This window comes from Arvicanthis niloticus, chromosome 6 (genome assembly GCF_011762505.2).
Source record: "Arvicanthis niloticus isolate mArvNil1 chromosome 6, mArvNil1.pat.X, whole genome shotgun sequence".
Lineage (NCBI taxonomy): Eukaryota > Metazoa > Chordata > Mammalia > Rodentia > Muridae > Arvicanthis > Arvicanthis niloticus.
Genome location: NC_047663.1, coordinates 90,646,242 through 90,674,013, shown reverse-complemented (window position 1 = coordinate 90,674,013; position 27,772 = coordinate 90,646,242). Strand labels below are relative to the sequence as shown.

General features: G+C 45.2%; 2 protein-coding genes across 12 annotated transcripts in view; both read right to left on the bottom strand.

Moving 5' to 3' along the window:
- Positions 1-1,645: 1,645 nt before the first annotated feature.
- Positions 1,646-16,145, bottom strand: Jpt2 (Jupiter microtubule associated homolog 2). 2 transcript variants are annotated; one of them, XM_034507044.2, is made up of 5 exons: positions 16,016-16,145; positions 14,348-14,496; positions 7,559-7,701; positions 4,220-4,268; positions 1,646-3,316 (listed from the first exon to the last, which is right to left on the bottom strand). In XM_034507044.2, exons 1-5 carry the CDS (start codon positions 16,057-16,059, stop codon positions 3,132-3,134), a joined length of 570 nt encoding a protein of 189 aa, XP_034362935.1. In that variant the 5' UTR covers positions 16,060-16,145; the 3' UTR covers positions 1,646-3,131. The 2 variants fall into 2 exon arrangements, with proteins under 2 accessions (XP_034362935.1, XP_076793286.1); XM_076937171.1 differs by having other exon boundaries at positions 15,940-16,073.
- Positions 16,146-16,693: 548 nt separating this feature from the next.
- Positions 16,694-27,772, bottom strand: part of Cramp1 (cramped chromatin regulator 1) — a 52,230-nt gene continuing 41,151 nt past the window's right edge. For 4 of the 10 annotated variants that reach the window (XM_076937169.1, XM_076937164.1, XM_076937161.1 and 1 more), the window contains exons 16-21: positions 27,420-27,598; positions 26,683-26,748; positions 26,007-26,241; positions 24,991-25,155; positions 23,418-23,563; positions 19,902-20,206 (exon numbers count right to left, since the gene is read on the bottom strand). In XM_076937169.1, the coding sequence (XP_076793284.1) occupies positions 20,042-20,206; positions 23,418-23,563; positions 24,991-25,155; positions 26,007-26,241; positions 26,683-26,748; positions 27,420-27,598 (956 nt within the window). In that variant the 3' untranslated portion in view covers positions 19,902-20,041. Of the gene's footprint in view, positions 20,207-23,417; positions 23,564-24,990; positions 25,156-26,006; positions 26,242-26,682; positions 26,749-27,419; positions 27,599-27,772 lie in introns of all 10 variants that reach the window. The other 6 variants (XM_034506295.2, XM_076937167.1, XM_076937165.1 and 3 more) reach the window with 4 other exon arrangements.

The window sequence follows — 27,772 nt, the reverse complement described above, 5'->3', positions numbered from 1 at the left end:
GCACAAGAGCTGCCAAGCGGCCTTTAGAAACCTTTAGACTTTTTTTTTTTTTTTTTTTTGGTTTTTCTGGAGACAGAGTTTCTCTGTTAGCCTTGGCTATCCTGGAACTCACTCTGTAGACCAGGCTGGCCTCGAACGAACTCAGAAATCCGCCTGCCTCTGCCTCCCAAGTGCTGGGATTAAAGTCGTGTGCCACTACCGCCCGGCTAAAAATTTTTTTAAAGTGTAGGGGACCCCTATCAAAACTTTTTTTCCCCCCACGAGATAGGGGAGCGAGCGAGATTCGAACATGTAGGTCAGAGAGCCAGCGCAGAAGGACCCACACCCTCTGCAGGCAGACGCCTTACGGACTGCGCCACCACCTGTTCGATAGCTTTAGACTTCTTGACCTTACTCATAAACAGTACGTACTCCTTAGGCCAGGATACTAAGTGTTTTGGCAATAAGATCACAACTGTCATTTGACAGCAGAGGTAGTGGACTCCAAAGTGATATAACTTCTGCCAGCCAGATGTCTCTCTTGTTCAATCCTTGTGGGCAGGGTTCCTTGTCTCCCCTGTGGCGTGCTCTGCAAAAAGGGCTTCTAGTGCCTACATAGCAGGTGCCATGGAACATGTTCCATGGACATGCTTCATAGCAGGTGCCAGAAATGTCCTCAGTAAGTTTTTGGGAAGTGTGAGTGTGACTACAGGATTACCAAGTAACACAACTAATGCTGAGAATGAATCAGAAGGGTAGTTTTCAGACCTGATGAGAAAGGAAACACAGGCGCTTGCTTCAGAGCCTGCCCCCCCACCCCCTTTTCTCTCTCTCTCTCTCTCTCTCTCTCTCTCTCTCTCTCTCTCTCTCTCTCTCTCTCTCTCTCTCTCTCTCTCTCAGCTTTGGCATTTATTCCCTCTCCAGAGTCCCCAGAATTAAACTGTCTGCCCCTGGCAAAGATCATGCCCCTCCAAGAGCACACACAAGACAAATAATCTGTTTCTGTGGGCAATCTAAAGCAGCCCCATATCCAACATCTGGGATTAAAGAAGAAACATGTTCACATAACATAACTGCAATCTTTAAGACACCACAATTAGGGCTGGAGAGATGGCTCAGCAGTCCTGAGTTCAATTCCCAGCAACCACATGGTGCCTCACAACCATCTGTAATGGGATCCAACGCCCTCTTCTGGTGAGTCTGAAGACAGCTACGGTATACTCATATTCATTTAAAAAAAAAGACATTACAATTCTCACTACAGCCTAGCAGCTACACTCCTGATCCCCACAAGCCACTGTCTTCCAGAAAGGTGCTCTTCTCCAGCCACAGGGTCCTGGAGGGCCTTTTGTTAGATGTACTAGCTAGCAAAAAAAAAAAAAAAAAAAAAAAAAAAAGATTCCTTGAAAAGACTTTGGCACTCTGGCTTTTCATTCTGATTGTTGTCCAGAGTTCTGTGATGACAACATGATCATGAGAGCTAAGGATAAGGAGTAACTGGTGATTATTTGAGGGGACACAAAAAAGAACATGGACTGGTCCTTTAGTGATATGGTGTTGTTTGACTTTCCCCAGGGAGAGATGTAAACAGACTTCTAGTTACCCTCTAGTCACCCTAGGTAGCCCATCAGCAGCCAACCAAATAAATAGTCCATCTAGGTCCAGCTTGGTAAGCCACTAAGTTTATTGCAGGTTATAGGAACATCAGTGAAGGGTAGCTTAGGAGCACAGGAAACTCTATAAACACCCGCATCACTGAAAAGCCATGTGTCAGCATAGATGTTAGCCTCCTAAAGGTAACATAGATTTCATTCCATTAGGTATAATGCTCTGGGGGAGGTGGGTGCTTGACACCTGCTGAGTGAAGACAGCGTTTGGAATTTCATACCTTTTTGCCTCACATAGGCATAACGGCATCATGTCCAGACCCGGGGCCATAAGATCTGCTTGAGATGGACATTTCTATCAGAGCTTAGTAAACTCACGGTGGACAGCAAGGAGCATGTCTCTTTACTGTTGGCATCTATTCGTTATTAGGCCTTCTGGCCAGAAAGAGGTCAGAGTGACTAACCTTATTTTCTAGATCATAGGTCCACCATGAATAGCAGTTAACGAAAACCTTTAATTATTTGCTTTTGTTCAGCATTAAGGGAGCTCTGGGGAAAGGTGGTGTCCTATTCCTTTCCCTTTTAGAATCCCCATCCAGGTCAGCTTGGCTATACATGTGAACGCTGTAGCAGACCAGATGAAGGATTGGCTGGGATGTAAGGCTTCAGGGACTTGGAGCAATTGTCCCAATCTGTTGCCCTGGAACTTTGGAAGGCATTAAGTCTTCCATGAGAGATCATCTCTCAGGGTAATAGTGATGGCACAGCATCAGATGGGACTCAGATGTTCCCTCTTCTGTGATTGTTCCTGCAGGAGGCAAAGGAAGTGGGATCTTCGATGAATCAACTCCTGTGAAAACTCAACAACGTCTGAATGCCTTATTTGGGTCCCCAGTCACTGCCACTGCACCTCTGGCACACCCCAACAAGCCCAAGGTATGGACTGCAGTCATATAGCCAGACAGGAGAGAAAAGCAAAAGTTCTGTCAAGTTCACTTTTCAAAAAGTTCCAAAGCAGGTGTGATACAGTATTACGAAGAGAAAGCAAGACCGCGTTGCTTTTCCTAGGTATGGTCATTTATTGGTTAGAGTCACCCAGGAAACAGGTTTCAACCTTATGACTAAAGACCTGGGGAAAGGAGTTGTGTTACCTCTCTACACAGCAGCCACCAGCACCTCTCTGTACTACTCTGTTTTGTGTACCTGAGGTCTCCTGACTAAGCACACAGCATAAGAGGTTGACCCTGGCATCCTTCTGTTAATGGGCTCCACCTCTTCTGCCTTCCCCATAACTTTATAGATCTGTTTCACAAAGAGGAGCAATTAGAGGAGGGACCAGAACATCCCAGTTTATCCCCACAATGTATATATCTCGGCAGTTTAGAAGGCACAGTCCTCTGCGTAGCTCTTCCAATGACTAGGAGCAGTCAACCCCACACGCATGACAAACCCTCTCCCACCCCAACTCATTTGGGTTACAGGAAACACTAACATTCAATACCCTATCTCTTTGTCTGATCTAGTTACAGGCAGAGCAGGAGCCTCTCAATAGAAGGAGATGCTGGATTTGCCTCCTGGTGGGTTCAGGACTTTGTTGTGGGAGCGAGGTCTTGGCCCCAGTCTGGGCTCATGACTGTCAGGTGTGGGTGTGGGCTCTGGTATCTTCACATGCTCCACTTCTGAGCTTCCTTTCTCGCCCGGCTCTCCTCTGGCTGTGGAGTTTGTTGCAGCTGTGGGATAAAAACAACAAAAGTCCATGACAGGCAGTACACAGTCAACTAGACTATGAAGCAAGCTGCACTGACTGAAAGCCTGTGTCCCAGCATAGCTAGTGAGTTCAGAAGTCCACTTGCTCCTGACTGTTCTCAAGCTCCTGAAGCTCTTTGGATCCCTGCTCTTCAAACAGCACAAAGGAGCTTCTAGAATTGTTGTTCTCAACCTGTGTCCAAATCCCTTGTTATGGTTTGTATGTGCTCAGTCCAGTCAGTGGCACTATTGGAAGATGTGGCCCTGTTGGAGCTGGAGTATCACTGTAGATGTGGGCTTCGAGACCCTCAGCCCGTACATCTTGAAGCCAGTATTCTGCTAGCGGCCTTCAGATGAAGACATAGAACTCTTAGTTCCACCAGTACCATGGCTGCCTGGATGCTGCCATGATGATAATGGACTCAACCTCGGAACCTGTAAGTCAGCCCAATTAAATGCTGTATATAAGAGTTGCCTTAATCATGGTGTCTGCTCACAGCAATAAAATCCTAACACACCCCTGACGAGGGAAGTCACCTAAGACCATTAGAAAACACACATATTTACATTATGAATCATAACAGTAGCAAAATTAGAGTTATGAAGTAGCAATGAAAATAATTTTATGGTTGGGGTCACCAAAGCACGAGGAACTGTGTGTGAAGAGTCTCAGCAGCAGGAAGGCTGAGCTGCACTCTTCTAGAAGAAACGGAAGCCTAACGGTATGACTAGCAAGAGCCGTGCTCATGTCCATAGCTGTCTCTGAACACAAACCATCGAGCTGCCCTCTTATGCTGTGTCAGTCAGTCGTCTTGGCAGGCAGAGCAATGCTACAGCATGCACAAGCTCTTTCTCTGGGATATGGAAGGGGCAGGGAATAAGTTTACCTTTCAGGTCAGACTTAGAGTCTTCGCCTTCACACAGCAAAACATGATCCTGCAGCAAGATAAGCCACCAGGTTAGTGCTCACTCAGGTAGACAATGGAAATTTAGGGATGAGTGGCTGGTTTGTTTCTTCGTTCATTCATTCATTCATTCATTCATTCATTTTTGGTTTTTCGAGACAGGGTTTCTCTGTGTAGCCCTGGCTGTCCTGGAACTCACTCTGTAGACCAGGCTGGCCTCAAACTCAGAAATCAGCCTGCCTCTGTCTCCCAAGTGCTGGGACTAAAGGCGTGCGCCACCACTGCCCGGCTGGCTGGTTTATTTTTAATTGTGTCTCTCTGGTCATCTAAGGCTTAATCCTAGACCCTGCTAGGGAAGTATTCTACTCACCACAGGGCCACGTCCTCAGTCTTATTTTCACTTTCTGAGTTGGGGGTCTCATTAAATTTTCCAAAGTCTGGGCTTGAACTCATTCTGTAGGTAGGCAGGCATTGAACTTCAGCTGGGGTTACAGGCCCCCACTATAGTCTATTTTATTTTTAACCTTTTAAATGTTCATGGCAGGCTGGAGATAGCTCAGTGGTTAACACTCTTGCTGCTCTTCCGTAGGAGCAGAGACCGTTTTCTAGATACAGTTGTCTGTAACTCCTGCTCCAAGGGAACATGATACCTCTGAGGGTACCTGAACTCACTGACATACATACATACATACATACATACATACATGCTGACACACCTACACATAACTAAAAATATACAATTTTTAACTAGTAGGCTACTAAACAAACTGCTCAATAACCAAGTGCTTCTCTAGCACGCACCAGCCTCTCTGGATTTGATTCCCAGCACTGCAAATAGAGACCTGTGACTAAGCCCATGGGACTCACTGCACTGCAACAGTGATGGTAGCTTACTGGCAGCCTCTCAAAAATCCCAGTCATTCTATTTTTTCAAAAATAGCCTAAGATGTAGCTTTCAAAAAAGTAGCCACAACAAGCTCTAAATTATAAAAATTATTTCCTCAAAAAACCCACTAACATGTTTCATAGCTTCATCTACATTGTAGTATATATCAGAATATCTTGTTTTGAGAGCACAGCAGTGTGGTTCAAAGCAGAAAAATGAACAAACCACTTTGGCCACATAATCAAATGTTGCACTGTCAAACAAGAAGCTCTGATACATACTACAGTATGTATGCATGTATATGGACAACTTTTCTCCTAAGGAAAAGTGTAAGGATGGGATGTGGTTCAGTGGGTAGAGCATATGCCTAGAACGCAAGAGGCCCTTAGACCATATGTCCCTGGAATAACGCAAAAATCAATAAATCAATAATAAAAAATACGTTTCACGAAGATATGGTGGCTCACCCCCGCAAACTTAGCACTTATGCAGGATGCCAAGAGTTTGAAGTCAGCCTGGGCTATTAAGAGGACGACCTGCTTCTCTTTTGAGTCAGACTCTCACTATGTACACCAGGGCTTGACCTCAGAGACCTGCCTGAGCTTTCCTCTCAAATGCTGGGATTAAAGGTGTGTATCACCGTGCCAACAAGAGAAAACTTGCCTTTAGAAAAATGTAGTTTTGAGCCTAATTAGGTTTGATTTTGGGAGAACTGACCTGAGATGGTCTCTGATGGACTTCTGTTAGGAAGCTGTATGTACAGGCTGGCTCTTTGTTCTGTTAGCAGACAGTAAGTATCATCGAAGTCCACCCCTTCATGGCCAGGTTTACAAATGCTGACATCCTATTATTATTCCTGCAGTGCTTCAAAGCTGGGATTCCTTCTTCCAGCTGTGACCTCACTATGCCTCTCAGCTGGCCTCCAAGTCACTGTTCTGCTGCACCCGGTCTTCCCAAGTAGCTTCCATAGAAGTAAACTGCACTGTGCTCAACTCCAGAGGAAACCTATTTTTATGCTGCCATGAAGTGCATGCTGAATCAGAAGATAGTTTTTGAGTACCAGACTCAAGTCTTAGGCCTGGGAGCAGGAAGCAGTTTAATCAATGGACCCATCTTGCTGGTACCCTATAGTACTTTTGTAAAGGGGACTTTTCTTTCATAGGTATTCTCTCTGCACTTCATGCAAAAAATGCTGATTAAGCAGTAAAAAAAAAAAAAAAAAAAAAAAAAAGAATAATAAAAAAAAGCTGGGCAGTGGTGGCGTACTCCTTTAATCCCAGCACTTGGGACGAAGAGGCAGGTGGATTTCTGAGTTCGAGGCCAGCCTGATCTACAGAGTGAGTTCCAGGACAGCCAGGGCTTATACAGAGAAACTCTATCTCAAAAAACCAAAAAACCCAAAACAACAACAACAAACAAACAAACAAACAAAAAACTCAACAACAACAAAAACACCCAAACAGTTTTTTTGTTGTTATTGTTGTTTTGGGTGAGGAGGAAGGGGTGTGTTCAGACAGGATATCAATAAGTGGCTCTAGCTATCCTGGAACTTACTGGCCTGGAACTCACTGAGATCCACCTGCTTCTGTCTGCTGAGTGGTGGGATAAGATTAGAGTTACATGCCACCATGCCCAGCTTGGTTAAACACTTTTCCTTTTTTCCAGCAAATTTAATGAGTTGTTTTTCTGGCATTCTCTAAAGGTCTAAAATTATTATTTATTGGCCCTCAAAGATCTGGTCACCACTGCCCCAGGATACCCTCTCACACACACTAAATGACGTTAGGCAGCCTTGCTGGCGAGTGTTTAGTTACCTTGCTGGTAAGGTAGAGAAAGACCAGGGAGAAGAGAAGAGACCAAAAAAGGAGAGAACAGCTGTGAGAGAAAATAAATGTGGGCAGGACAAACGGTAAGTATGGCTGGGATATAAGTTCTATAAGTTGCTTTAAAACCTGCCCATTCTAGGCTTACAACTAGTACATAAAATACCTGGATTGTGTGTCTTTTAGATGAGCAAGCTAAAATAAATGTATAATTCAGGTTACACAAAGCCCAGGTTAAATCTGCAGAACTATATGAAACAGAGATCCATCATCTTTCTTTTCAAAACAAAAATCAAGAAGGGTCAACCTCTTATGCTGTGTGCTTAGTCAGGAGACCTCAGGTACACAAAACAGAGTAGTACAGAGAGGTGCTGGTGGCTGCTGTGTAGAGAGGTAACACAACTCCTTTCCCCAGGTCTTTAGTCATAAGGTTGATTGAAACCTGTTTCCTGGGTGACTCTAACCAATAAATGACCATACCTAGGAAAAGCAACGCGGTCTTGCTTTCTCTTCGTAATACTGTATCACACCTGCTTTGGAACTTTTTGAAAAGTGAACTTGACAGAACTTTTGCTTTTCTCTCCTGTCTGGCTATATGATTGCAGTCCATACCTTGGGCTTGTTGGGGTGTGCCAGAGGTGCAGTGGCAGTGACTGGGGACCCAAATATGTCACTGGTCTTCCCACCGGGTGGATTCAGACGTTGTCGAGTTTTCACAGGAGTTGATTCATCGAAGATCCCACTTCCTTTGCCTCCTGCAGGAACAATCACAGAAGAGGGAACATCTGAGTCCCATCTGATGCTGTGCCATCACTATTACCCTGAGAGATGATCTCTCATGGAAGACTTAATGCCTTCCAAAGTTCCAGGGCAACAGATTGGGACAATTGCTCCAAGTCCCTGAAGCCTTACATCCCAGCCAATCCTTCATCTGGTCTGCTACAGCGTTCACATGTATAGCCAAGCTGACCTGGATGGGGATTCTAAAAGGGAAAGGAATAGGACACCACCTTTCCCCAGAGCTCCCTTAATGCTGAACAAAAGCAAATAATTAAAGGTTTTCGTTAACTGCTATTCATGGTGGACCTATGATCTAGAAAATAAGGTTAGTCACTCTGACCTCTTTCTGGCCAGAAGGCCTAATAACGAATAGATGCCAACAGTAAAGAGACATGCTCCTTGCTGTCCACCGTGAGTTTACTAAGCTCTGATAGAAATGTCCATCTCAAGCAGATCTTATGGCCCCGGGTCTGGACATGATGCCGTTATGCCTATGTGAGGCAAAAAGGTATGAAATTCCAAACGCTGTCTTCACTCAGCAGGTGTCAAGCACCCACCTCCCCCAGAGCATTATACCTAATGGAATGAAATCTATGTTACCTTTAGGAGGCTAACATCTATGCTGACACATGGCTTTTCAGTGATGCGGGTGTTTATAGAGTTTCCTGTGCTCCTAAGCTACCCTTCACTGATGTTCCTATAACCTGCAATAAACTTAGTGGCTTACCAAGCTGGACCTAGATGGACTATTTATTTGGTTGGCTGCTGATGGGCTACCTAGGGTGACTAGAGGGTAACTAGAAGTCTGTTTACATCTCTCCCTGGGGAAAGTCAAACAACACCATATCACTAAAGGACCAGTCCATGTTCTTTTTTGTGTCCCCTCAAATAATCACCAGTTACTCCTTATCCTTAGCTCTCATGATCATGTTGTCACCACAGAACTCTGGACAACAATCAGAATGAAAAGCCAGAGTGCCAAAAAGTCTTTTTCAAGGAATCTTTTTTTTTTTTTTTTTGCTAGCTAGTACACCTAATAAAAGGCCCTCCAGGACCCTGTGGCTGGAGAAGAGCACCTTTCTGGAAGACAGTGGCTTGTGGGGATCAGGAGTGTAGCTGCTAGGCTGTAGTGAGAATTGTAATGTCTTTTTTTTTAAATGAATATGAGTATACCGTAGCTGTCTTCAGACTCACCAGAAGAGGGCGTTGGATCCCATTACAGATGGTTGTGAGGCACCATGTGGTTGCTGGGAATTGAACTCAGGACTGCTGAGCCATCTCTCCAGCCCTAATTGTGGTGTCTTAAAGATTGCAGTTATGTTATGTGAACATGTTTCTTCTTTAATCCCAGATGTTGGATATGGGGCTGCTTTAGATTGCCCACAGAAACAGATTATTTGTCTTGTGTGTGCTCTTGGAGGGGCATGATCTTTGCCAGGGGCAGACAGTTTAATTCTGGGGACTCTGGAGAGGGAATAAATGCCAAAGCTGAGAGAGAGAGAGAGAAAAGGGGGTGGGGGGGCAGGCTCTGAAGCAAGCGGCTGTGTTTCCTTTCTCATTAGGTCTGAAAACTACCCTTCTGATTCATTCTCAGCATTAGTTGTTACTTGGTACAGAACTGGTATCATCCAAGTTCCAGAATGTTCCTCTACCTATTCCTGACTTCCGCCTTCTACGGCAGCATTTATTTATGAGCACTTTCTTCATCTTCTCATGAGCATCACCGCCTACCTGAAAGACGAATACATTCTGTCTCAGGGTTTTACTGCTGTGAACAGACACCATGACCAAGGCAAGTCTCACAAGGACAACATTTAATTGGGGCTGGCTTACAGGTTTAGAGGTTCAGTCCATTATGATCAAGGTGGGAACATGACAGCATCTATGCAGGTGTGGTACAGGAGGAGCTGAGAGTTAGTTCTTCATCTCCATCTGAAGGCTGCTAGCAGAATACTGTCTTCCAGGCTGCTAGGAAGAGAGTCTTAAAGCCCACACCCACAGTGACACACCTACTCCAACAAGGCCACACCCTCTAATAGTGGGATTCCCTGGGCCAAGCATATACAAAGTATCACACACTCTCCAGGGAAGAATATTCTTCTACCATCAGATTTTTTACTCAAAGAAATACTCAAGGAAAACAGTATATGTGAGTTCTATACCTTACTAGTCTGTTGGGAATTAGCATAAATAAGCCAGGTTGGATGTCTCCTCAATGTGAGCTACCCTGGCAGAACTTTGGGTTTCTAGTCCCCACAGCCCCTGAGGGCCAGAGGCAACAAGGTTAGAGAAAAATAGCCCCCTTGTTTTGAGAAAAACAGTTATTCTTAAGCAAACTGAGCCCCTGAATGGGTGACCTGAGGTTACAAGACTACTACTTGTTAGCCAAAAGCTTTAGATATCAAAATGCCTGTTGCTTTAATTGTGAATTCAGCCATTTAAAAAGAAATTGTAAGGCTATAAAAGCCTCATTCAGAGTTCAAAGTAGCAGGTGCATTAAACTGTGAGAAATATAGTACTTGCTGCCAGAGAAGGGAACAAGCACTTTCCACCTGCAAGTTTTTCTAAAAGAAGGCTGGAGGTAGGGGTGGGTTGAAGACTGGGTGGTAAAAGGTGCCATTGGTTGAGTGAGTGCAGGTCCAAGAGGGACATAAAAGGTAATATCTTGCCCTTAGGAAGCGGCTTTAAAGACCTAGCTTGAGGAGAAGCAGCAAAAAGCATAAGCCTTTTCAGAAGAGAGTAGTAGAGTCGCCAGTTTATACAAAGAAAGAAAAAAGAAAATCTTTGGTCACTGACTTGAACAACACTTAGTTCATTGATGTCTGTTTATTATTTCTCACAAAAACATACAATTATTGGCATAAAACAGGAAGGGGAAAACATAGTGAGAATTATGGTGTCTTAAAATCCCAGTTATGGGATATGGGGCTGCTAGAGATTGTCCACAACAACAGAGTATTTGCTTCCTGCATGCTCTGGGAAGGGTGTGATCTTTTGTCAGCTGCAGATAGTTTAAATCTGGGAACTTGAGAAGAAATAAATGCCAGAGCAAATGGGGGTAGGAGTGGAGGGGGTAGAGGCACAACCCCCCCAAGAAGACATGTTCCTGCTGGTTTGTCAAATGGTCCAGAGAAAAGAGACAAGAAGTTAGAGATATCCTCACAAGAGAAAGATCAGATTAGATTTGCCCCCTGGAACTCACTGTCCCTCATTAGCAGGAAGCATTACAGAGCTCTAAGCCCCCTTCCCCACTAACGTTCTGTCTCTCCTACCTGGTGCTGGAAGGGACTGGGGTGGAAAAGGTGGAGTGATATAAGGACCCAATAAAGTAAACACAAAAATACACCTGTCCTGGGAGGTTTGTAATTGTGCATAAAAGTGGATTAGGTGAGGCCTATCTTTTAAGGGAGAATTAAAACTTTTAGGGATATTAAGAGCTGCACCTTTGTAAAGACTTAGGAATTAGAACTCTCTGAACCTCAGCCTAGACCTCCTGGGAATCAGTCCCCACATTGAGCACAGAGGCAGAAGTCAAGGTGAAACTTTGAAAACCAAACAATAAACCTCAAGGGTTTGGGGTTCAGGGTTGTGGCTCAGTGGGAGAATGATCAGCTATCTAGATACTGAGTTGAACACAGCCAAAGGGAGGAGGCGGGGAACAATTACAAGTTTTTGGTCAGACACTGCTCATTAAAAAAAAAAAGTGAAACAGAGCACTGGAAAGTTCTCAGGGCATATCATGAAGAGTTGTAGAGTAAGCAGGGCCTCTCCAGAAACTTCTACATATCCCTTTCTCTCTGGTCACCAAGATCCCCAATTTTCTTGAAACTAGAACTTGTTACTTCCCAAGTAAGTCTTATTATTTTGCCCTATCTTGAACAAGAGTTCTGCTTCCTACTTCCTCTCTAAAGGAGCAGCCACATGGCATGTCTAATAGCTTACTAAGGAAAACTAATTTCAAAATAAGTTTTTAGAAGCCAAATTATAAGAGGTTAAGGGTTATTACTGCTCTTGCAAGGGGCTTGGTTTGGTTCCCAGAACCCACCCAAATGCCTGTACAAATGTTCTATTCCAAGGGATTGGACACCTTCTGGGTTCTGCATACACACACAATAGATTAGACACTATATTATTAAACACTATATTGACAGAATCACGCACAAACATGGATAACAGTGGAAACCTCTTTAGACTCAAAGTGTCAGTATTTTAAATTCATGTACCCAATGATCTAGCAATTATCCTTTCAGAAGTTTCTCTCAATGGATATATTCTGGTCAGTTTGTTTGCTTTCTGAAACAGGGTCTCATATACACCAGGTTGGCTTACATCTCCTGATCCTTTTGCCTCCGTGTATCAACAGAAAAACTAGATCCAAAGGCCAATTCTGCCAATGACTAGCTGTGGGGTTCACTCAGGCCAGAAAATTCCCTGGGTTTTAGTTTCTGCTGCTATAAGAAAGGAACCATTTACCTTTTAGGGTTGTAGTAAGGATGAAATGAAAAATATATGCAAAGTGTAAACACACTTTCTGGAACTACTAAGCTATCAACAAAGATCAATGTTGTCAGGCAAATAATATATAAGAAACAAGGAACATGGAAACTAATGAATGAGACATCAAAGGGCAGGCAATCCGGCAAAGTTTTATGATCTCACACTGTTAAATTATCTCTGCTCTGCCTCTGCACACTTCTTACCAAGCTCCCAAAAGTGTGAGTGCTGTAGGACTAAGTTCCAAAGACAGAGCACAGCACCAGGGCACCCAAGCCCTTGGAATGGGTGTAGAAGAGGATGTGCCTTTGTGTCCTCAGAGACTATTTTCCAAGGGGCCCCTAATAGGGGCTGCAGAATCTGGTCACTGCAACAAGATGGCGGTCACTCCATTTATGATCATGCACAGAATGGGCTAGATGATCCCACTGGCATTAAGAGTGCCTCGGGGAACGGATACAGTAGTACACCATGCTTTCCAAGGAACCTGGCTTGCCACTGGGGCAGGCCTACAGACAACTCTGTGGAAAAAGGCCAAGATGGCTCACAGACACTAAATGCAACTCCGACAGACCCTGAACCTAACAGAACAAACAAAAGCCACCTTTTGTGGCTTTTCGAGACAGGGTTTCTTTGTGTAGCCTGGTTGTCCTGGAATTCACTATGTAGAACAGGCTGGCCTCGAACTCACAGAGATCTATCTGGTTCTGCCTCCCTGGTGTGGGGCTTAAAAGGTGTGCAGGACCACTGCCTGGCAAAATCCAGCTTTTGTTCATTTGTATTTTATTAAAAAAAAAAAAAAAGTCTTTACCATTAATTGACATAAGGCAGAGAGCAGGTCTTAGTCCTTTTCCAGCATATGGACTCCATATGTAGCCCCTCCAGGCTTACAAAGATAGAACAAATTTAGCTTTTAAAATGGATATAGACAAGAGAAAGGCCCAGAGGATAGTTTATCACCTAAGGTGCTTTGCTGCCTTCTTTTTTTGAGACAGTGTCGCACTATGTCGCCCAGGTTGGCCCCAAACTCCATAATCTTCTGCAGCCTCTTGAGGTCTAACATACATCTAACACCAAGAGCAAGTAAAGACTTTACAAAAACTTTCCCTGGTAACATCAGGGAATGACAGAGAACTATACAGAGGTGAACGCTCCAGAATTTCAACCCCACTGAAATCATACTAAAAATACTCTTCCTAAGAAAAATGTTTGAATGCACAATTTATACAAAATTTCAGACTAGGGGCTCTGAGACCAGAAACCCCTCACCTGGCAGGCAGTCTCAGCAACTGCACTCAGCAAATATCCGCTAAGTAGATACAGTGTCTTTAGGAGAGAAAGTGACAGCCAAGGAAAGCCTTCTCTCTCCTTTTACAGATGCTGTTGACAACAAAGAACAAGGCACTACAGAAGGTTATCTAAAAGGATCTATATACAGACAGCAAAGTGAGGCGTGTGCTCCACACTTGCAGTCCCAGCCCTTGGGAGACAAGCAGGAAGGCTCAGTTCACAGTCTGGGTTACAAAGAGGACTGCTTTTAAATAACAAAAGGCAAACAAAAACCCTGAACCAGCTGGGCACAGCAGCACCCGTCTTTAATTCCAACACTTGAAAGTCAGAGGCAGGCAGATCTCTGTGAGTTCCAGGCTAGCTTGGTCTACAGAGTGAGAAAACCTTGTCTCAAAACCCAAAACAACCCAGAACTATTTCATGTCATTTTGACATAAGCTATAGTCATATGACAGGAGGGAACTCGCCTCTTAAGACAGAGCGGCAGGCAAGCCTTTAGGGCATTTTATTAACTAGTGATTGACATGAGAGGTCCGTGCCCATCGTGGGTGGGGACACCCCTGGGCAGGTGGTCCTGTGTTCTATAAGAAGGTAAGTCATGGGGAGCAAGCCAGTAAGCTCTTCCATGGTCTCTGCATCAACTCCTGCCCTGGCCTGAAGTCCTGTCCTCACTTCCTTCAGTGATCTGGGAGTGTAAGCCAAATAAAGTAAACCCTTTCCTCCCCAACTGGCTTTGGTCCTGGTGTTTCAGCACAGCAACAGAAGCTTGTCAAGCAGTATTTTAAAAAGAACATTAGAGTTTAAGGCCAAGGAATCTGAGAAGTATAAAGTCCACACCTGGAGGATTTGTCCTCTTGGGTATGTTTTTAGGTTCTTCAGTTGGTCCAAAAATATTAGATGCCATCCTGTTAGGCTTGCTTGAAGGAATACATTCTTCTGGACTTCCAAAAAGATCACTCGATTCTCCTCCAGGGGGCTTCATGGATCTACAAGCAGAGAGTGAACATGAATCACCTAGAGCGACCAACAGATTCCCAGAATTCAATAGGATTGGTGATGATGGTCTCTTTCCTGTGGTTGAGACCAATACCAAACAGTAATGATGTGAATGAAAGCTGGTTTCTTCACAAAGTATGATGGTACAGGCCTGTAAACCCCAGCACATGGGAGACTGAGGCAGAATTTAGAGTTCAAGGCCAAGTTGGGTTACACAGTAAAGACACTGTGTCACTCAGAGAGGTAAGGGTAAGGAGAACCCCATAAGGAACTTTTCGTTTTTGAGTCACATTATATAGTAATTAGGATCAGAGTTTAGTTTTAATTCTTGGCCAACATTGTTTTAGATTCTGATCTGGATAAAACACGTGACTAAAGAGAGATTACTTTGCTCTCTTCTCCATGCTGTCTTCAACTTGCTACGTAGCTTACATGGACTCAAATCCCTACCTTTACCAACCTTTCTGCTTTGTAGCCATGGTCACTAGGGACTCCACGGCCAGAATTTATAGATTCTAATCTGGGGAGTCAGGCCTGACCCGAGTATAAGGTAAAGAGGCTCTCCTTGTGTTTTTCAGAGCCCTTTAAGGGTGTAGTCTGTCCCCTAGATCCTTTGATTGGGTTTTAATCCAGACTCCTTATGTGACTTTCAACAAGTTAAACACGTTTCTTTTTATCTTAGATTCATCATCCCTGAAGGTAATTCCTGACTTAAAAACTTGCTGTAGAAATCTATCTATATTGGGATGTTTGGTGTAACCACTGAAATGCCTAGGCAAAATCAAGGTGCGGCTTTGGAGGAATCAGTCTGACCAGGTGCTGCTATTGAAAATCCTCAAATAACCTTCTCCCAACCTAGGTAAGTTGCCATCATTCAAAGCACGATTTCTATCTAATATGGTCCAGATGAGGCTTCCAATTGCGATTCATCATCCAATTAAGGCAGCTCCCCTTCCCCCCACCCACCCTGGTATCAAATGGAGATTTCCTCCTTTTCCTAAAAAAAAGCCTTATTCCACAACTAACTTTTGAAGCTCGTGAAGTCAATTCGAACACTAGTTTCATTTTATCAACTCAAAGCAGATTAGACAGAAAGTCCAGATGAAACTGTGTTGGGAAGGTCCCCGGCCAGGGAGGACCAGTAAGAAGTGCATCCAACAAACACCTGGTCCTGAGTTGGGTCTGAGAATGATGCCGCCACTCAGCCACAAAGGTCGTCGTGACCAACCCAACTGGACACGGGAAGGGCTCAGGAAGCGGCAAACAGCTCGTAGCGCCCGGCTTAGCGTCTCTCCTGAGCAAGCGCTTCAGGAAAGCCACGTGTCCTAATCCCGCCGCCCGGTCTCCACTCCGCTCTAACCTACTAGCCTTCCTGCGAGACCCTGAGGGAGAGCGCGCTCAGTACCCTCAGGGGAGCTCCGCGCCACACCCACCGAATCTGCAGGGTCTCCCGCCCGCCACGTGGCTGCGGCTACGCGCCCACCCGGGCCCCAGCACCGGTACGCGCACCTGGAGCCCAACTCGCCAGGTTGGCCATCCGCGCCCTGGAACATGTCGGCCGCCGCCCCGCGCTTCCACAGCCGCCGCGCGGCGGTTCCCGCTTGGTCCCGCGCAGATACCCTGACCCGCCTAAGCCAGTTGGGCGCCTCCGACGCCAATCATGTTTCTACAGCCTATCGTGGAACCACGCTCCACCCCTCCCTCCCGCCCCAATGAGGAGGAGGCTTGGAGGCCCGCATCGCGCTTACAGCCGATTGGCTGAAGCAGTCGCCTCTCATTGCTTCAGGCGTGGCCATTGGTTCACAGCTGGCCCCACCCTCCGAAACCAACATGCCTCACCATGCGAATCCGCATTTCCTTGCCGACCAACCCAGGGCCGTATGGCACTAGGAAGTTTCAGGGTCAGTGGTAGTAGAAGGCTTCTTTGGGGGTTACAGCACTTCCAGGAGGAAGCAAGGGTTCAGGGAAGCACACAACATACCCGTTAACAGAAGCAGCGAATTCTGTAATGATTTCCACCTCTCCGTATTCAGCGATCACTCAACTAACATTCTCTGAGGCCCACCTGTCTACCCACTCTCACCTCCGGGCACCCACAGGGCTGTGGGCTGGCTCATCTCACTGAACTGTGCCAGATCTGAATATCCTAAACATACTGGCTTTAAAAGCAGGCACAAAAGACAGTCATTAGATGAAGTATTAGTATGTATTTATGCACAATAAAAACATTTACAAGCCGAAGTGGAAATTTTAGCCGAAGTTTAACAGTTTTTGTTTATTAAATAACCAAAACACCTTTTATTCCCAAAAAATTGGTAAAGAATAAATAATGTAATTTACAATATGGTACAAAAAATAATCAGAAGGACAGGCATTCTGCTTTATACATACACTGTATATTTATAGTCTATAAAACAAATTCACATCTCAAGCCAGAAACCTCAGATGATATGGCTTAACGATTATCAAAGCAAACAGCACTGAGTCCTGCCTGCTGGGCGCACCCTCCAGCCAGTGATCTCACTAACCAGTAAGGCTCTGGCTGATGCAGTGCTTCCAAAACTGGACTGACCTCATCAGGCTAACCTCTGGGAAAGGTACACTGTGGGTTTCTTTTCATTTTTAAAGTCTTTTATTTATTTATTTTTTTATATTAAGACAAAATACAGTATTTCCTCATGAATGCATCTGGGAGATGTTTTAAAAGTACACAGAACAATTTCCTTTTAAACTTGTTTTGACCATTTCTAATAATGTGGTCTGGTTAAAAATGCTATTAAACTGAATGACACCTCCCTAGCAGAGGCCATCACAAGGAATGAAAAAGAAGAAGGTAGAAAAAAGGCTGACCAACAGAGGAAACGTTTCCAAAGTCCCCCTCCCTGAGCAAGTTCTCTGCCCGACAGGATCTATGGACTTCAGCTCGCCCGAGCATCTTCTCTAAGACACCATCCATGCCAAGCACCGGAGATACAGGTTCCTAATCTTTTGAAAAGATGAATCAGCATGTCTAAGAAACATTAGTATTAACAAAAAATTTTTCAAAGACTGACCGCATGTATGTCACACTAAGTTCCAATGAGGAAGGGAAGCCCAAGTGAAAATGAACCATCAAAACTGATGGAAAGGAAGAGAAGGAAGATGTAGAACCTAGGAGTCTTCTTTGCTGTGTTTTGTTTTTTAAAAACTCCAACCGTTAGCAGTTTCTAGGTCTCATGTATTGATATTTGATTAGGCTGGGAGGAGTTACATCCACTGATTCTCTGCTACAAATGCCACTATTTGTCCTTTAACATGGCGATGATGAGCAAATGGGTATGGCTGGCTGTTAAAGAAGCAGTGGAATCTTCTGGAATCCTGTTAGCTTCCTTACAGCAAAGCACCAGTCCATTCAATGCCTTGCTTGCTAATGGGTGACAAGGGCTGTAGTCTCTGCCCCTCAAGGCAGTGTCAACTCCTTTTAGACAGCACAGGCTAATATGTGCCTCACAGCATTCACTGCCTGAGGGGAAACAGCTTTAAGAAGCCAACTACCTAGTACTACATGCTCAGTTACAAGGATTCTACAAGCACCCATGCTTATTAATGTTGTGGGAGAGTCTATCTGAAACACTGGAAGGGCAGCTAGCAGTGGACTAAGCTGAGCCTGGTATCTTAACCAGGCTACAGTCCCGAGATCTAAATGCCTTCAGCTAAGTAAGGCATTGCTGAAAGCACACAACTGGGTAAAGAGACATAGTGGCTACTTCAGTACAGTCTCTTAACGGCACCGTAGGCTGTTCTTCTCATCTAACAGTTGGACTTTGACTAGATGTAAGGGTCTACATGTCAGCATCTGGGGCAGATCCTTTACCAGTGCCAAAGGCAGGAGGATCCTGTGAGGTGAAGGAATTTACTGTCAAGAGCCCCGACCTATACTCTATGTTTCTGGACTAGAGCCTGCATTCTAGGGTTTGTGGTAGCCAGTGAGACAACTGGATCAAGTGTCCCAAAAGGGACACTTCCATCCCATTCTTCATTGCAGATGGAGAGAAGTAAGAGCCTGTGCTGGTCTTATGTACTACTGTGCAGGGAAGGAGACTCAACAGGTGGAAAGCAGAGATGGCAGTTTTAGGAGTTAAAAAGGACCTGTCAGCTGGGTGTGGTAACACATGACTTTGGGTGCAGCACTCAGGAGGCAGACAGGTGGATCTCTAGTCTACCCCGGTCTATAAATAAAGTTATAGAGAAACCCTGTCTCAGGGGAAAAAAATGGGGGATGGTGTGTCAGCCCTGGCTCCTATGTGGAGAGTGAGCAGTGAGAGGCTAGTGCAGGGATCATCTGTTCACCAAGTAGTAGTCATGGCTACCTGACATATTAGGTCCAGCAGGAGTGACCATGTTACAAGGATCTACTAAAGGGCAAAGAAGAGGGGTGGAACTCTTTTTGGCACCACTCTGAGCATGATAGCCCGATCTACTGACTACTGACTGACCACTGCTGGGCTCCATAAGAGAACTACTAAAACACCATCAAGCTGTGAGCTCTTCCTACACCCTGACATCTAAACCGGGCTTGGGTCCCAGAACAGGAAGACAGATAGCCTGGGGCAAAGATACCCCTCAGACACCAGCAATAACACATGAAAATTATAAGCGTGCATAAAATCTGCAGACATAGCAGTGCATTTGGGGATGGGGGTAGGGGTCAGGCCAGTAGAGAGGAATGGTATCTTAGATGACTTAAATAAGCATTAAACATAGGTAGAGAGCAGAGCCGCCTAGATAAAGGACTCTTACTATTCCTTGTCCCTATCTCCCAATTCTTAAACCACAAGAAAACCATTCCCAACAAGCTTTGCAGGATCACACAAAACATCCATATAACCTCCAAGAAACACAATTTCTTTCCTCCTCCTTATGCCAGGCAGAACCAAACCTCTGGATGGTTTGGGTAGAAAGCACTAGGTGAGGGTTAAGTAATCTTGGGAAGATTAGCTACATGGCTCTGGGACCCTTCTCTGCTTCATGGTCAAGGCATCCAGGAAGTGTCTTAGGTTGAAGATACCACCAGGCAAGAAGACTGGTCTATACTCACTGTCCCTTGCAACATCACTGCAGACAGAACAGCCAAGTGGAAAAAGGATATCAGAAAGAAAGCAGCAGTGGCTGTGGCCTCCTGTCACATAGGATAACAGCTAAAAGGACAAAATGAATATCAGGCAAGTCTCTTGCAAGAAGGACACCCTCTGGAAGGCTCAACGCACAGACATACAGTCGGGACTGCCACACAGGCTACAGGACTGCAAGGCCCCTGATACCAAAAGGATTTCTGAGGTCTGCCCTTCTCAGGGCAGCTTGTGGACGGTGCAACCCCTGATGGCTGGGCAGGCTGCTCCTTTGCATGTAGATACTGTTAATGCTGTTAGAGGTGCTTCTGTTCACTGTCTTCTCAGGATTCTGGGCTTGACTTTGTCTACTGTGCAGACAGATTCATGGGGCCAGCTCCACAGACCTCTCTTGTGGATTCCAGGGTGCTTGTGTCACAAAGCACAGTCACTGAGAGAGGTCACCAACAGGATTACCGCCACCACCACCATCAAAAAGAACCTCCCGGCGGCCAGGCTCAGTGATGGACAATTCTTGGGCCAGGTCATTAAACCGAGATATGTAGTCAATGCTGTTCTCGTTCATCATGCACACCAACTGGGAATCCACCACCTGTAGGACATAAGGGACAAGAAGACATTAGTCTGAGGATGGCTTACCATCCTGACTAGAGGCTCTTGACCTCCAGAGCAGAATGTCAGTGGAAGGAGCCTACTGCCCTAGGAGGAAGTTTGGAATCCTTTGTGGTCTATCCACATGGACTGTTGAGAGTACATACTCTGCACAGGGTCCTGGGAATGCCTCTGAGAACATGCACCACCTAGATGCTGAGGAGCGGCCACTCCATCTGATACTCATGAGGAAGAGAGTCCCGAGGAAGGCCAACAGTGACAAGAGAAGGCAGAGATCAAAGCAAGCAGAGAACAGTTAATGAGGGTCCCTACAGCATCAGGACCTCACAAGTGTTGGTACAAGGTCCATGAACATATGAGAAGAGAACATTCCCATCAAAAGACGCAGCAAATGCAAAGGCTCTGAGAAGGCAGAATGCAGCTACCCAAGAAACAAGAGGAAAGCGTAGGCTCAGCACACTGAGCAATGGACAAAGACCTACAGCGAGGGACGGAAATCTGTAGGACAATATCCTGGGGAGCTGCCATGGTTTACCATCTCTCTCCATTGAAATAGAAGACTCACGAGGACAGGACCTTTTGTTCTCTCAATATAGTGACTGTTTTTGACACTTGCATGAGACTTTCTTAGTGAGCTACATAACATGAATGAATATGGCAAGAACCTAATTTTAAAATTCTTACTGGAAATGTTGAATGAATTGAAATTTTCTTTAAAAATGAGGGCTGGCCTGTGTGTAACAGTACATGCTGTCAAGCCTGATAATCTTTGTTTGATCCTTGGAACTACAACTTTTGAAATTGAAACAGGCACAAGTATTATGAGTTCAAGACAAGCCCAAGTACATATCAAAGTCTTGTTCTGTCTATGTATTCATCCCCTTCTCCCCAGAGACTACACCCATCACAACACTGTATTCATAAATGGTTGCTATCACACTTCCAGAAGATGAGGGCCCTTTTCCAAACTCTCTTTATAGAGTTCTTAGGAAGACACACCAGATTTACTAGCTCCTTCACTTGGTAAGTATTTAGTGCTGCTCACTGTCCTGAATGCCACATCATCGGGGAGTGCGCAAAGCTGACTTGGGAGTCTGGCTAGCTTGAGACTCAGCATTTCTGACCTCCAGGCTTCAGCAGTGCCCATCTCATAGGAACCAGGGACTCAAAGCATCCATGATAACTGAGAATAACAGAACAGTCTTTTGTGTGAAACATTTAGCGATACAAGGAGCCCTACTGGGTAAAGAATGGACTTGAGAAACACCATAGAGTGTACAAGAGAAGGTTCCAGAGAGATGGCTCGAGAGGTGGCTCAGTCAGTAAAGTACTCTCCATGCAGGCATGAGGACGTGAGTTTGTATCCCTAGTGCACATAGAAAAGCAGGGAATAACATCTATAATCACAGATAGGGGATCACAGACAGGAGGATCCCTGGAGCTCATTGGTCATCAACCTATCAGAATCAATGAGCTCCAGGTTCAGCTTTCTGTCTCAAAACATAAATAAGGTAGCAGTGGGTAAAGGTGCTTACTGCTAAGCCAGACAACCCAAGTTCAATCCCTGGGGGCCAAAGAGTAGGAGAGAAACAATTCTCATAAGTTGTCCTCAGATCTAACTCCTCACTGCCACCACACCATACAAGAACAGACTACATAATTAAATGAAATTTAAAAAATAAGATGGAGCACAATTAAGAAAGATTTGTGGAATTTTGGCCTCCACACACATGTGAGCCCACAGCCCAAACACATTAAGATAATGTGAGAAGATTCACAGTATTGATGTATATCTACTTTTTTATTTATTTACGTGTCTATTTGTCTGAGTATATGGAAATCTGTGTGCCATGTGTCCTCCATCACTCCCCACCCATTCCAGGTGTCCTCCATCACTGCCCACTCCCCATCCATTCCTTTGAGGCAGGATTTCTTCCTGAATCTGGGCTTTTATTAGGCCAGGCTATTAGTCAACAAGTGATCCTCCTGTTCGTGCATTCCCGAGATGGCCAGGTTATTACATGGATACTGAGATCCAAATGCCTGTCTCATGATTGCACATGAAGGGTCTTAAAATTGCCTAGCCATCTCTTCAACCCCTCTACTCCAACACCGTTTTGACGGCCAAGCATGTTATAGTTCAACTCAGAAGTCATTGATGCACTCTACATTCCACAGTCTCAAAATCCACACTGCAAAACTGAAAAACTCATGTTTTTTCCCCCCAAAGTTGTATCTTATATTGTTAGATTTTTGTTTTCCTAAGACAGGGTGGTCTCATTCTACATGCTAGGCTGACCTCAAACCCACAGCTATCCTCCTACACCTCAGTCTCCCAAGTTAACGCTGGGATTACAGGTTTATGCTACCATGCCTCAAAGAAATAGCTATTTTGAATGTTGTTTTGACCTGTGCTTTTCCTCAAGTGTCTGGCTATAAAACTCTCCTGGAATAATTAGCAAGGCCTTGATATCCAGGGAACCAACTTGGGAAATGCTACTTAAGGATCCTTGTCACATGGTATGAATTTTGACCAGTCTCTCATTGAGGCCTACAGCTCTGTACCCAGCACAAGCTGTCCTCACTCCTCCCACCAGTACTGGCACTGGAATCCTAACTGTTGGGCACAGACAGACAATGTGAAGACCTCTGGATGACTGCAGGGACAGACAACCTAGTCCAAACATGGAAAAGTACACATAGAAAAAGGACAGAACTCTACTGCAGAGCTTGTTCTCAAGTTCCACAGGGTGATGGCCACAGCACATTATAGGGAAATGCCCCCTAAAAGGCCTTCTGTAGCCCGGGCAGGAGGGTGATAAAGTAACACTTTACAACTCCCAAATGGCACGTTATAGATCAGGTAACTGAGTCAGTCCAAGGTCACAGAGCAAGGGAAGGACATGAAGAAGGACAACAACATTCTGCCTGCCTTTGGTGACCTATTCTCCACCCTGATCCCAGGCTTCCCAAGTTGAGAGCCCTACAAAGGACTTAAGAGTTTACTATGGGCCATCAGTTGCCCAAGTGCTGCTAGATCTCTCAGAGATTAAAGACCTGTATATTACTGTTCTATCTGACCTAACAGTCTCAATGAGCATTGCTTAAGACCCACTGGACCTAGGAGGGACCCCACAGCCTTCAGAATGAAGTGGAAAGTTAAAGGTTCAGGAGTATGGTACTGCACTTACTTCTGCAACATCAGCCAGAGATCTGGACACGAAAGAGTCCCTTGAATTTCCATCCAACAAGCTAGGGCCAAGTAACGATGTGCCGCTGTTGGCCCCAACAGTAGTTGGTAGCATCTTTCTGCTCTTCTCTGGAGATATGAAGCTGGCTGCAGAAAGAAGGGTAGTTAGGTATAAGTATCCAGGTAGCCAGTTAGGGCCTCTAGGTCTCCACCTTCACACGTCTGTCAAGGGCTACCAAAGGCATTACAACAGGCTCTGTCATCTGAGCTAGTGTACACTCATCTCTATCATTTCCAAGGGCTGCAGGTGCTATGCTCCTTCTATAATGTATTCTCTGTGGCAGACCCTCACTGATAGGCATTAAGTTTGATTCTGACTTCATAGATTGCAAGTGATTTCAGCTCATGTTTGCACTATTTCTTGTGATAGCAAAACCATGGGGATGTGAGGCTGGTTTTCTGTCCTCTTCTACCAGGCATAGTACTATAATCAAGGATGATCAAATTGGAATTATCAGGGTAAAAGCCTGGGAGCCGGGTGGTGGTGGCGCACGCCTTTAATCCCAGCACTTGGGAAGCAGAGGCAGGCAGATTTCTGAGTTCGAGGCCAGCCTGGTCTACAGAGTGAGTTCCAGGACAGCCAGGGCTACACAGAGAAACCCTATCTCGGAAAGAAAAAAAAAAAAAAAGAAGAAAAGAGAAGAAGAGGAAGAGGAAGAGGAAGAGGAAGAGGAAGAGGAAGAAGAAGAAGAAGAAGAAGAAGAAGAAGAAGAAGAAGAAGAAGAAGAAGAAGAAGAAGAAGAAGAAGAAGAAGAAGAAGAAGAAGAAAAAGAAGCCTGGGTCCTGGCAACTGGGAAAGTGAAGCTTAGCCACCCATTCTCAATACCACCAAAGAAATGAGTGACAGTGAAAAACCTGAGAACGGAGATCAAGTCACTGTAGCACCATGGGGAAGATCAACAAAATAAACGGGTTCAGTGACTCCATCCCCCAAGCTCATGTTCAGGGTAATGACAAGTTTGGGTTTAAATAGGGGACAGATGTATGAATAATAACTACGCAGTCTGGGCCAATCCATTACGAACCCATCGCTTCCACGGTACTCTATCCTACAAAGTGATTTCGTAAGGTGAAGAACAGAATGGAGTCTCTTCCTGAGGGAAGAAAGACACATTCTATAGTTCTCCATATGTGGTCAAGAACACCACAAGTCAGCTGTAACATTCATTTCAGAGTATCTTACTGAATATATAAAGAAATTGAGAACATAAAGATGGTCTGCTCTGTCTTTGCAAGAGCTCTGTAAGAAGGGTTTGAGAAGGCTAAACAGACTGGAGAAGGCATTGAAAATCACATGAATGATCTGAATGTTCTGACTGTACTGGGCAGTGGGTTCTCAGAGTCTACAAGCATTTTGACATCCAGTAAAATACAAGCTGAAAATCTGTGCATTCTCCTATATGTAAATTACACTTTTCAGTTAACTCAGAACTAAATACTTGAGAAACAAGCAAACGTGCTGAGGTCTGGCCTAACTCAAACCTTGGAAAGAAGAGTCCTCCAGAAACACTCACCAAACAAGCTGCTGAGTGAGGAATCTGTAGAGTCACTGGGGTACCACTGGGGGTCATGAGTGGGAGAGGCAATCCAGTTGGGCTGGGGGCTGCTGGATGGGGAGGGAAGACTCTTGGAACTGTCACTGCCATTCAGTTTTGCCGGAGAAAGAGGAACTCCTTCACCTGTCAACCAAAAACCAAGGTCAGAGATTCGTCCCTGAGCCCACAGCAAGGCAGTAGGGGGCAGAGGCTGTGTATTGCTGAAGCCAGGAGACTAAGGATGCACTGGGACCACACCAAAGGGATGGCAGCTGTCTATAAAAAAAAAGGATCAGAGCCTTCAGGGCAACTTTATGCTCTAAGAATGCAGAACACAGCAGGCAGGGTCAGGTAGGCCCTGTGCCCACAGTACTATGTCAATAATCTTCATGGTATTTACACCAGTCCCTTAGGAAACATGATGCTCCTGATTCTATCCTTTGTGGTATACAGTTCCCAGTCTACAACTGAAAAAAGCAAGGTTCAAACCAGTCAGAGACATAGCAAGCTCATGGGCTAAGAGGCTGTGAATTCATGTCTGCCTGAAGCATGTCTGAATCATGTCAGCAGGCAAAATAGCTGTGCAACTGCCACCAGGAACACCATCACAGAATGAGTGAGACCGCGCCCTTGGCAACTATCTGTGCAGCTACTTCCTAAGCAGTCCCTGAAACATGTAAGTCATCTTCCAGATGAACAACTAGAAAGCTGATCCCCAGGCTTCAGAGAGCCTTCAAAACCATCCCATTCTTACCTCAAAGTCGGGAACAACTCAACCAGACCACTACTGGCCCCAGTAACCAGTTACTGCTCTTGCCAAAGCCAGGCAGAGGCACCTTGTAGTGGCAGATATTCAAAACTAAAAATTGACAGACAGAACTTTACCAGCATAAAAGTCTGAAAAACACTTAGGCAGATCAGGTCTGCTTTTTCTAAGTCTGCTGTACCATCCCAGTAAGAACCCAGAAAAGGTTTCTAAGGTCATCTGTACTTACTGTACTGGCCAGAGCTGATGGCAATCTCAATGATGGAATCGCTGATCTGTGTGGCAGGTTCTCCTTGCGAGAGAACATCCTCAGGTGGGCCAGGCAGGGATATGTCCAGCAGTGCAGAAACATTGGGAGGGGAGAGACGGGTGCTGGAGCTCTCTGATGGGGGTAAAGGTATGGATAGGCCATTCTGGAGATTAGCCTTTGACAGCTCAGGTAAGGTCAGAACAGATGATCCCTGCTAGGAAACAAATATCATTCAGACACAAGGTCCCATCAACACTCGTAACAGTGAGTACAAGGCCCAACTCTAGCTTGGCAGTTGCAAGAAATGCAGGAATCCACCATTCTCCCAAGAGAGGAGTACACTCAGGAAATATACTTCTTCAGAAGAAAGTTAAGCCAGGGTAGGGTGAACCTACTTCCACTGTCAGCATCTAGTGGAGAATACTGCTCCAAAAGCCACCAGCTGATTACCTCCTGCTCCCAAGCCCAGAAAACCCAGTCCTTTCAGACATGGGGTTTAACAAAGGAAGATGGAGAAGGGACAACATAATCCGTTTATCCATGAAGTAATAGCAAAACACCAGATAAAAACACGAGGTAAAAGGACAACACTGCTGGAAAACATGGTCCATGCACTCAGGGAGAGAGGGAGCTGAAGCCCTAGAATGTACATTACCTGGAAACCATCTGGCATTGGCTCCTGCTCTGGTCTTGTAACACTGATAAATGGGTCATTAGTGCCCTAGAAGAAGAAGAAGACAGCTGAGTGGTCCACACTGAGCTGGAAAAACAGCCAAAGTACTTGTGTGGCTGTGCACCAAAGAACAACTGTTCCCCCGTGTCCCTACGAGCAGGTGAAGAAATGGATTGTGCTAGAAATGATGGAAAACAATTCTCACATTGTTGGCTCTGTACTTACAATCATTTATTGATTTTTAAGAGGAAATGCTATAGCTCAGTAACAGGCTGACCACATAATCTCAGAGCTCTATGGGGTCTACCCAACACAGCCTCCACTCCAACAGGCAAAGAAATCAGAGCATTTGATTTGGAGATTCATGAAAAAGAGTGATCAAGGCTATACAAACTGCTTTCCACAGAGATATACCAAGCACTTAGTACCTCCTAAGTGGGGACCCATGGGCTGATGTGAGCCTACTGGGTTGAAATCCAAATCTACACCTTCATGCATGTTTTAGCAATGGATTCTTTAGCATCACACAGCAAACATGTCTCTTCACCACCTCCCACTCTGTGCTCCATGGTAGGTGTTCAAACCTTAGTTTCTCTGATTCAGTGTTTCCTCTAACCATCAGGCCTCCAAAGGTGCAACAGGGTTCAGTATGACCCAGGCCTATGACCTCATTCCAGAAGCTACTAGTAACACCAAATAGCCCTTGTAAATGTTCTCACCCTTACAGCAGTAACAGGGTCTCTGTTCTGGTGTGGTCCAGTGTCACCCTGCCCCGAGATGGCAGTGGTTGCTTGTTCTGAAGACAGCGGAGAGACGCCAGATGAGCCATCAGTATCTAAAACTGGCAAGGGACTTCCAGGGATGATGCCAGCACTTTGAGCTGCTAAGTCGATGGCACCTAGCAACAGGAGTTATATATCAAACCTCTGTTCCATAACACTCCACTCCATGATGTGAGACAGCTTCTCCCTCACACCTCTCTTCAGTGAAGAGCCAAGGAATTTGATATACTCTTAACAAAGCAGTAAGACATTATGCCTTGGAGAAGAAGAGAATATTACAAAGATGTATG

Coding starts and splice junctions, on each gene's coding strand:
- Jpt2 (XM_034507044.2), bottom strand. CDS start 16,059: ATGTTCCAGGGCGCGGATGGCCAACCTGGCGAGTTGGGCTCCAG. Junction 14,497..16,015: donor CCTGGCGAGTTGGGCTCCAG/GTGCGCGTACCG, acceptor CTCTGCTTGTAG/ATCCATGAAGCCCCCTGGAG. Junction 7,702..14,347: donor CAAGAGGACAAATCCTCCAG/GTGTGGACTTTA, acceptor TTGTTCCTGCAG/GAGGCAAAGGAAGTGGGATC.